Genomic DNA, 10,676 nt, shown 5'->3' on the forward strand with positions numbered 1-10,676 from the left:
CAGACCTGAGGAACCAGCTCCAGGGGGACTGGAAGCATGCCTCACATTGACTTTAAATGTGAACACAGATTGCCGATTTCCCTTATGAAAGAGCCCTCAAATTGTTTTTAAAAAAATCCAGGAAAATCACGTGCAGGTAGGATGCAAGCTTTGCAAATAGGTCTTCGTTATTGTTCTTCTTGGAAAAAATAAATGTTGAAAAAAAAAAAAAAAATATCCGTCATGATCTGAAACAATTTCGCCGCGGCACGCCGTCCGACTCCACTGCAGCCCACCACCACCACAACAGCTTCAAAAAATTCTAGGGGAAACCCTGGACATTTCCAATAATAAACATATTTATTTCTTTTTATGGCTGGGTTGAAACAAAAGCTGTCGCGCGGTGTCCGTAAACAAGGGGTAAAATGGACAAATTACAAATAGTTCGGGGGCTTAATGCGCCATGAAACTGCTATGGCAACTTATAAACATATTGTTCTATCAAACACAACAGTTGTTTTGGCTTAAAATACAGCAGTTTATTTCAAAGAGGAGTGCAAGAGCAGAAACTTAAACAAGACTTAACAATGTTACCCTGTTCAAATATGGTTGCTTAGCCAACGAGGCATTATAAATAGTAGATTGCCATGCGCAGATTTGCGCGTTTACACTCTGTACTGTATATTGTACTGTCAGTCAACACACAATACAAACATGTTTTATACATAAAGTACCGTGCACAAAGTAAAACTGAGCTTGAGAAAAGTACGGATAAACAGATAAACAATTGATAACTTTCTTCACCAAAAGTTGCTCCTCCTCTTGCGCCATTGCTCCTAACCTTTTCTCTAAACCTCTGTGGAAGTTTTATTGTCCTGGACGACCGTCTTGCTGGCATTTCCTCGCAAAAAAATAATAAAACCTGTCATTCTTCGCTGTTTTTTTGTTTTTGTTTTTTAAGCGCTCTCCTGATTTCTCTTCTTCTGCGTGTCTATTGCGGTAGTTCAATCGGTCGCATGCGTAAATGCGCCACTGCCAGCACGTCGGAGAATAAAAGGAGCTGATTCGCTGGTTTCCTGGCGGTAGGACAGTATGATTACAGCAATGATACCCATTTGGCTATCAAGCACAACCGCTCAGCTTTTAGGAAGCGTTGAAATTTTTTCGGTAGCATAAAGCGTTTAGGAGTTACAGTAGTTCAAAGTACACATGAGTAAATGTCGCCGCCGACACATCCGCCGTTAAAGGGTTAACCGAGTAAAACGCTCATGAATTGAAGTCTTCAGATGCCCTTTAAGCAACCTTAGAATACAGGGTTACAGGTGCTAGTTCTGTTTGACTAGGGTTAGGATATTATTAAAAAAAAACATCCCTCCTGTAAATTGCCCTTGAACCCAAAAAGTTTGCAACCCCTGACATGATGTACTCAAAGAGTCACCTCAGCGTAAATCGTCATGGCGATTGACTTGGCTTTTCCACCTTTTAAGCAACAACAAAAAAATAAAATAAACTTTGGCGGTGACAACTTTTGGCCGTGTTTGCGTTTTGGTGGCGCTCCGCCTCGGTGCGCTCAGCGTCCAGATTCATACGGCAGATTATTTGAGCAAATGAATGCTATTTAAATAATGCCTCCATTTGAACAGCGGCGGCTTAGTCGGCTACTGAATTATTTGCCTTTTATAATCCCGCGCAGTGCACACACAAAATTACTGGAAAGCATCAAACTGGTCAGCTGTGAAAAATCCAATTTGTTCATTAGCGAGGGGGTGCGCAGGAGCGAAGGGTGCGATCGATTCGGCTGGAGACGCACCGCTGGCGACAAACTAACGCCGAGTGCTCTTTCTAACTTCCTCATAGCTGCGTGAAAACCTTCTTTCGGGGATCAAACGCTGTCCGATGAATGCCGAAAATAGCGACCTTGTTTGGGACTTTGCACTTCACGCTCAGTAACTAGAGCGTTAGAAATCCTAACTGGCACTTTCATGTACATGTATGCAATTCTTATGCCAAGCCTAACATTTACAGAATGACAGAAAAGTCACAAAAATGTGATGAGAGTTAGATAAGGGTCACAGAATCCTAAAACGGACTGAAAAAAAAAATCTGAGTTATCACAAAAAAAGGCAACAATAGTTTGTAACTGCCTTCAACTACTTTTCTGTTTGTTTTGCAATTTTTAATGTATTTCATGTGAATAATCAGCAAAGGACAACAGATATGCATTAACACGCAACAATTTTACAAAATGAACTTCACAAATTAAACAGTGTAAATAAAAACCAATTCACAGTGACAAAAAGATAATAGAGGCTTTCCTGGATTCTAATTAGTGCTGTCAAATTTATCGCGTTAACGGGCGGTAATCAATTTTTTAAATTAATCACGTTAAAATATTTGACGCATTTAACGCATGCGCGCAATGACCCACTCATGGATTGCGACAGATTACAATGATGCGGTTTTTTGCACATTGAGAGCTAAGAGGCAAAGAAAGGCGAGTGACCACAGGCATTCATTGGACCGCGCCGTTTATTGGCATAAGCTTCGGCAACTCCTTCACAACAAACATAAGTATCATTCAGTGAAAGCACAACAAAAATAATATTCCTATCTCTCAAAAAAATTATAATAATAATGTTCACAAATAGAAAAGCTGGCATTCCCAATCAAAATAGCTATGCAAAATACACAAAACTTACTCAGACTTTGGTCAATCTCTGTTCAAACTTTTCGTTGAGCTCAACAAATACACTGGACGGCAATATTTAGTCACAATATACAAACTATCAGAGGTCTCGTATGTTGTGAAGCCAGCACTCAAATGACCGTGAAGTACAAAGGATGGGAACTACGGCATCAGTCGAGGGACAAAACACACTCATTGGCTTGAATTCTAAGTAATTTAAAGCTCGCCATTGACACCTTGTGGGGTATTTCCATCACTACCTTACGAAGTTAAACACACTGTGGATGAACAGCAGGGAGCCCGTGTGACATCACCGCTCGGCGACGTCAACAATGTCGAGCTATTAGTTTATTTTTTGATTGAAAATTGTACAAATTTTATTAAAACGAAAACATTAAGAGGGGTTTTAAAATAAAATTACTATAACTTGTACTAACATTTATCTTTTATGAACTACAAGTCAATCTATCCGTGGATCCCTTTAACAGAAAGAATCTTAATAATGTTAATGCCATCTTGTGGATTTATTGTTATAATAAATAAATACAGTACATATGTACATTATGTTGAACGTATATATCCGTCTTGTGTCTTATCTTTCCACACCAACAATAATTTACAGAAAAATATGGCATATTTTAGATATGGTTTGAATTGCAATTAATTACGATTAATTAATTTTTAAGTTGTGATTAACTCGATTAAACATTTTAATCGTTTGACAGCCTTAATTCTAATATATCATCCATTAATATGTGATCCATATGAATCAGGTCTAATAAGTTGGCTGGCAAATTGTCAAACAATTCAAACATAAATGGGAGTAAGCCCATAACTGAGTCATTGTTTAACTCATTTTTGATGCATGATATGACGATATACTGTATAGTGACAAAAAAAAAAAAATAATTTATCATCATAAATTCCTTCTATTGTCGCTTTTAATAGCTTATTATTAAAAAATACACTGTACTCAAGTCTACAGGGCTGAAATTTTGTAAATCCATGATGTGGAACGACAACTAGAAGTCCCTGTACAGGCAATCCAAGGTTGTGATAAGTCACCACACAGCACAAACATATGGTGCATAAATCAGGTAACTCATTGTCTGCCACTGAAGCTAACAGACATCCAATACATTTTAACTGGGATGGCTGACAGTGGGAGTTGTCTCCCTCTTCAAATGGATTGGACGTCTATCCCTGTCAATTGCAGGGAATAATGACATGGCACTACATTATCAGAATATAAAATAGCTCATATCAGTGTTTTTGACAGTACTTTAAATTTTCGTCAGTCTTTTGGACAAAAATACTTATTAGTCTTGGTCATATTTTAGTCATTTCAAAATGTGTTCGTCTTCATCTAGTTTTTAGTCGAGAGTTTAGTCGACAGACAAGAGTTTAAGATAACACTCACTGCGCTGAATGCTAATGCTAACGCTACAAGTTACATTTTGTGTGTGATGATCACTCAGCACAGACCTTTAAAAGCTAAAATCTAGCCAAAATAAGAAAACAATACTTCCCAAGAAGCAGCTGACACGGAGAGGTCACCGGTGAGTAAGCGTGTGTGTGTGTTTGTTGGGTGGGATGCAGCACAACCAAACACTGCTACGATGCGTGCTAACTACACATACGATAAGAAAATGTCACACATTGTGAATTTATGACAGAAACTATATCAAATTTTCATTTCGTCAGATGTAAACTGGCATTTGTCTCATTATGTTTTAGCCTCCCAAGACACGTTTTTAATCATCATTTTAAAAAAATTGTTCGTTGACAAAATATTTACATTATCGTCATCGTTGACGAAAACAACACTGGCTCATATCTTGATTTGTTTTTATCTTTATATATTGCCCGGCGCTACTTATCCGCTGACTAAACACGTTCCCACACATTTTAACCCTTTCAGGGACAGTGGTCACTTCAGTGGACAGCTATTCAAAAGCGGACACTTAAAACCTTTAACCTGGGCAGACTGTCTATGAATGCTCATACAGTGCCAATGACGCACTAGACCTCCAATCAATTTTGACTGGGAACGACGTTCATTTAAAAAAATAAAAAATAAAAAAAATACATAATTCATGCACGATAGGGTGACATAAACAGAAGACAACATAAAATCAATTTTGACTGGGAGGGCTGGCAGCGTCAATGAGTAAAAGACGTCAAAGGAGGTCCACAGGGCTCAATCTTTAAACCCCTGTTGGTTGTGTTTGACTAGCACCATTAATGTGACTGAATGAGTTAAAAGTGACCCCAAAAAGGTATTTAATAGTAGTCAAGCCAATACCCCTGGCACAGTGATATAAGCACTCCCTGTAGCAATAATGCTAATTTTAATATCAACAGAAACTTTGTAAGGTACAGTATACAGCACGATACCTTCCACAGAGGACCCTCCACCCGCCGAGGAGGAACCAGCCGATGCCCTGCTGTCTGCGGTTGGCTCTCGCCCGTGGTAACGTTTGGTAGTCGCTCTCGTCGTTCTCGAAGGCCTCGTCGGACATCATCAGCGGCATCTCGTCCAGGCTCGACGGCTCATCGTCGACGGAGAATCTGCCAGGATTGAACATGTACTTGAGGGATGGAACACTCGAGCGCAAGTCATCATCAGCAGTGTTTGGTTTGTAGCTTCAGGTAAATAGACTTGGAGTGTACTTAAGAAACCTGTTATGTCAAGTTTGGGACTATGAATAATGGAACATGAACATGACTCGTGCTGACTGCCATTTAACACAAGTTTGAATGTGATTAGTTAGTGCTGACTGCCATTTAACACAAGTTTGAATGTGATTAGTTCATTCAGAATTTCTAAAGCTGGCATTTGTGAAGTCTTTTGTAAATGCACCAGAGGGAATCGTCAGATGGTTTGGAGGCATGATGACAGGGCAATGGAGTTTAAAAAAAAAAAAAAACTGCTCCCCTTTTGCCGCTTTTGAGTTGGTTAATCATGGGATTTATAATATGGACACCAGCAACTTATATAGATCAGCGACCGTCTGCACAAAATTCTTTTTGTGTTCAAATTTAGTGCGTGCAGCCTATATTTAGGTGCGCTCAACCGTATAAGCATTATATTTTATATAGATACGTATTGGTGCTACACACAAGATGTGGTAATTTATCGTGGTAAAACATGCCAAGTGTCAGTTTCGCATGAAGCAAAACAAAATTATGCAATACATTCCGGTAAATCTTTTTAAACAACTGGCATAGTTTATTCATGACATTATTATTCAGTAGAAAGGAAGAGTAGGTTGTAGATAACAGAGGTAATACATCGAACTGAATCGATAACTGGATTGTCCAAAGAATGAATATCATACAGTCATGAAATTGTTGATTTACAGCCCTAGTTAACGATACGTCGATCAGCTTAACAACAATAAAAATGTATCTAAATTCAAAACATTGTTCAATTGTATCATTTAGATTTAGCGCCTTGTCAAAAACAATTGCTTCCATTCAGGCATCTGAAAATTTTCACAACAAACTAATCAAAAAAATGTAAATTGCTTTGTATTTTTTATTGCTTTTACCGGTAGTTGAAATGAACTTATTGTGTTAAATGTATACTAGGGATGGCCCGATCGCATAACTTTGCACCCAATTTTGATAATTTTCCAATACAGAGCCCCGAGCCGATAAAGATTTTTTTGGGAAGGTTCCGAACATGTTACAGTACTGTTCTGTTTACAGTACTTCCTCTTCTTCTGCTTTTTCCTGGGAGTCTTGCGGGGTATAAAACGTATATATTTTCGTTTCTTTTGGCAATGCCATTGTATTTCTGTATTTTTTCGTTACTTTTTAGCAGAGATAAATCGATTATTGTCCGGAACAATTATTGGCGCAGATGTTTGGAAATTAGACGTATAACGGTATCAGCCGATATGACAAAAATCAATTTAAAACTAAGTTATAGGGCTGCAGCTATCGATTATTTTAGTCGTCGATTAATCGATGAACTAGTTCATTCGAATAACAGAGTTATCGGATGAGGAACATCAAAAATTTAAAATACCTGAACTGAGCCTCAAACGGTATAAAAAGTACATTAAAAGAACAATTCACTAACCTACATGGCAAAAGTCCGCTAGCTTAAGTGCTATATATTTTTTTAATCCTTTTATTTTACAATACTCTTAACAAATGGTTCAAACACATATTGCCAAAAATAACGGCTAAATATACCTTTAAACTAAATTACGAATGCATTAAAAAAAAAAACATTCGTTCAAACAAAAACTTAGCTTATGTTGGTCTTAACAGGGAGCGGCTGAATTCAGCCATATGAAATGAGTTATGTCATATTCACTGTTGCCACTAGAGGGCAGTGTATCCACCCAAATCAATAAAACTAAATGCAAACACTTTCAAAACAAACCATGACAACACCACTTGAATTAAACGAATACTCGAAGCAACAAAATTTAATTCGAATCTTTTTTCCAATTAAATTACTCGAGTTAATTGATTAATTGTTGCAGCACTACTAGGTTAGGGTTAGGGCTAGGTTATTTTGGCTCAGATGCAGCCACGCCACCCTCTCCTGCTTGCTGTCTCCTGCACTAGTATTCACCCCGTCCTCTGATTGGTGAATAGTAATGGTAAATGGAGTTAAACTTGTGTTGCGCCTTTCACCCTTTTTATGGCCCTCAAAGCACTTCACACTATATTCTCATCTACCTACTGGTGACACGGCACCAGGAGCAACATGGGGTTTAGCATCTTGCTCAAGGATACTTAGACAAAGTCATCAGGGCTTTCTTTTCTGTGGAAAAAATTCAGAGCGCTATTTATTTTACCTTTTATTTTATTTTATGAGAATTTTTCTGAGTAGAAAATTCAGGCACTTCTGGAATTATTTTCTATTTGTGTGACTCAATAAACATGCTTTAGGCATTTCGATAAAGTTCAGTGTTTGGATTTCCCAATTTTCACACTTTTACTGCAACTGAACATCGGCTCCAAAAATCCTTTATTGGTCCTGAAAAACCCATAATGGTCAAACTCTACTTTTTAACCCTTGATTTAAAAAAAATAATAATAATAACAATAAATTAAAACCCCAATACTTTTTACCCGATTCCAATCCTCGGAAAAAATGGCACGATCGGCCTAATTTCTGATCACGTGATCGGATTGGGACATCCCTAATGTATACATATTTTATTAAATACATCAGAGGCTCTTGAATTAAATCGTGACATAATATCGGCAAACATAGTATAATTATCCGAAGAATCTACAGTATATCTTAACATAAAAATTTGAATTACTCTTTCAGTGCCATTGACGATGATAGACGTCCAATCATTCTTGGGAACCTCTTGGTACCTCAATAACGATCTCACGATATGACGATACAACGATTATCGATATATTGGTCAGGAATTTTTTCTAGGATATTCTACAAAACAACTAATAAACAGAAAAACAAGCTATGTTCATCCTTTTGCTGTAAATTTATCATTAGTAGTAGTGATGCACGATAATACATTTTTCAACCGATATCGATAACCGATAATTTCCTGCCCCTTCCATCCGATAACCGATAATGTCACGCTGATAATTCTATTCAAATATGTATGTAAAATTTTTAAAGTATACAAAGATCAAATGTTACTGTGCAAAAATGTAATTTAGTGCTATTTTTTTCCACATCATCTGTGAACAAGTAAATTCCAACATCTAAACAATAGCAATGACATTGTGTAATGGTAAGCTTTTGGCAACAATTACTTAGAGAGTAAACACCCAAGTTTCACAAAAATGCCTTTAAAAGTAAGCCATTCCTAACATATATCACATTACTACACTGCAAAAACACCTCCTTAAAACTAGCAGAATAGGACAAAACCTGTTGATTGCGCACATTTGGAGGCTAAATCAAGTATATACTGTAATTATCAGATTGCATTATCGGTTGAATTTCGTTTTATCTGGATTATCTGTGTGACGTCATAATTGCCATTATCGGCCGATAATTATCGGTGACCGATATTATCGTGCATCTCTAATTAGTAGACGTCCAATCCATTTGAACTGGGAGGGTGGCTGCGTCGTTCATTCGCTGCAATCCCTCCCGCTCCAAATGGATTGGACATCTTTGGGGGTCAATGGCAAGCAATAAGTTTAATTTGGAGGCATTTCAGGTCATTTGATGTTGATTTTAAGTCATTTCCTGTTGATTTTAGGTTACAGAACAAGAAGTGACCTGGGAATCTCCCCAATTGATTAGCCAGTGACTCACATTCATCAGAAAGTGACCTGTAAATGCCTCAAAAATGGGGAAGACTGGCTGCAAATGCTCTGGTTTCGAATGAACTAACGATCATTCGCCCCTCCAAGTCTAAATGGATTGGGCGTCTAGGGCCGTCACTGGCGGCTATAGAGTTAACAGAGACACTGATATGGTGGCAGATTTCGGTAGCCTCTTGTTTTTTTTTTTGTTTTTTTTTTTTTAATAAAAATTGACATCTTTTTAAAACGATATATCGATTATGGGAAGGAGCATATCGATAATCTTTTGGGATACAAAGTGTCACGGTTAGCGCATTGCTTGTTTTGCCATATGTTTACGTAATATTCGACACTCTAGAACCTGTAATGCATCGCGTTTCAATTCAGTTCCACAATTCGCTCCCGTAAGGTTCTATTCACGGAAGCTAGTGTCCAGCAGTAATTACCTGTCATGTGTCTTTAAATGTCGGACGCAGCACAGCTGACACAACAGGAAGATTAGTGCAGCGGGAGGCACAGGGGCTTTAACTTTTACTTTACGGTCGATAAAATAATTTTTAAAACCTACGAGCGAATAAAAGGTAGCTTTTAATTGCCGCTAGCAGGTTGTCACCTGCATTCAAAAGCGAAACCAAATTGGGCGGAAGTCGACAAGGATACCCGGCTAGCCGCCCGTGCTAACAGCTCGCCACAGTAAACACACGCATAAATCCGCTCCTAGATGCAGCCGAGAAGAATAGCTTAGCGTTTTAACACTTTATTTTGTCACTCGACCGTGGGAATAGTAGTGAAAATAGGACAAATACCTCGCTTGTCTGACAGACTGGTAGAAATAGTTGCTCCTCCTCAAGCTCTTCCGTATCGGATCTAACGGGATGCTGTCAGCCATTTTGGCTAGGAAGTTCATAAGGTGACGTCACTCCATCCGGTTGCCAGGATTTAAAGACGCGTTCAACAAATCGTGGCTAATCAACTTTCCGTCCACGAACTGTTTTCCTTGTGCGTAAAATAGTTATATTTACCTGGGTCTTTCCCAAAGGGAAAGCCAAGGTAATGCTGTTCTGCGACTTTATTACCTTGGGCTTTCCGAAGGAAAGAACAAGGTATTGTTATTCTACAACTTTATTATTATTACCTGGGTCTTTGCTTTGGAAAGGCCAAGGTAATGCTGTTCTGCAACTTTATTGTACTTATTATTTTTTTTATTATTATTATTTTTCATCTTATTCTCCGCGTTTTTTTGAGCCAACGCACAGCCCAAACCGTAGCACCGATCGGCACCGTTCAAGTATCGGCACGACCGGAATTTTCGTGTCATTTTCAATAGCAAAAACAAAAAAATGTCCCCAAATCAGTAGGAAATCACTAGATATCAATAGGACCTTTACCCCAAATGTCCCCAACTGCATTGACGCTTATGGAGGGTGATGCCATTGACATCTATGGACGTCCAAACTTTGCATTCCTTTCAAATGGCATTTCATCATGTTTTTTCATTTTATTGATGCCAATGTACTTAGATTCCATTGACGCCTATGTAAGTGGATACCATTGACGTCCATGGACGTCCAAATTTTTTCCCATTCATTTTCAATGGGAAATTCAGCCCCCCCCCCCAAAAAACAACAGAAAATGACTAGATATCAATAGGACGTGTCCCCCAAACTTCCCCAATTCCATTGACGCTTATGAAGGGTGCCGCCATTGATGGCCATAGACGTCCAAATTTCCCATTCATTTTTAATGGCATTTA

The 10,676-nt window shown here is 38.3% G+C and overlaps 1 protein-coding gene across 3 annotated transcripts in view; it reads right to left on the reverse strand.

The window, feature by feature from the left end:
- Positions 1-9,851, reverse strand: part of atp9b (ATPase phospholipid transporting 9B) — an 88,272-nt gene extending 78,421 nt beyond the window's left edge. For 2 of the 3 annotated variants that reach the window (XM_057827890.1, XM_057827889.1), the window contains exons 1-2: positions 9,730-9,851; positions 5,063-5,236 (exon numbers count right to left, since the gene is read on the reverse strand). In XM_057827890.1, coding sequence (XP_057683873.1) covers positions 5,063-5,236; positions 9,730-9,830 — 275 coding nt within the window. In that variant the 5' untranslated portion in view covers positions 9,831-9,851. Of the gene's footprint in view, positions 1-5,062; positions 5,237-9,369; positions 9,646-9,729 lie in introns of those variants that run through there. The other variant, XM_057827891.1, reaches the window with a different exon arrangement.
- Between the last annotated feature and the right edge of the window lie 825 nt (positions 9,852-10,676).

Source organism: Corythoichthys intestinalis, chromosome 22 (genome assembly GCF_030265065.1).
Source record: "Corythoichthys intestinalis isolate RoL2023-P3 chromosome 22, ASM3026506v1, whole genome shotgun sequence".
Classification (NCBI taxonomy): domain Eukaryota; kingdom Metazoa; phylum Chordata; class Actinopteri; order Syngnathiformes; family Syngnathidae; genus Corythoichthys; species Corythoichthys intestinalis.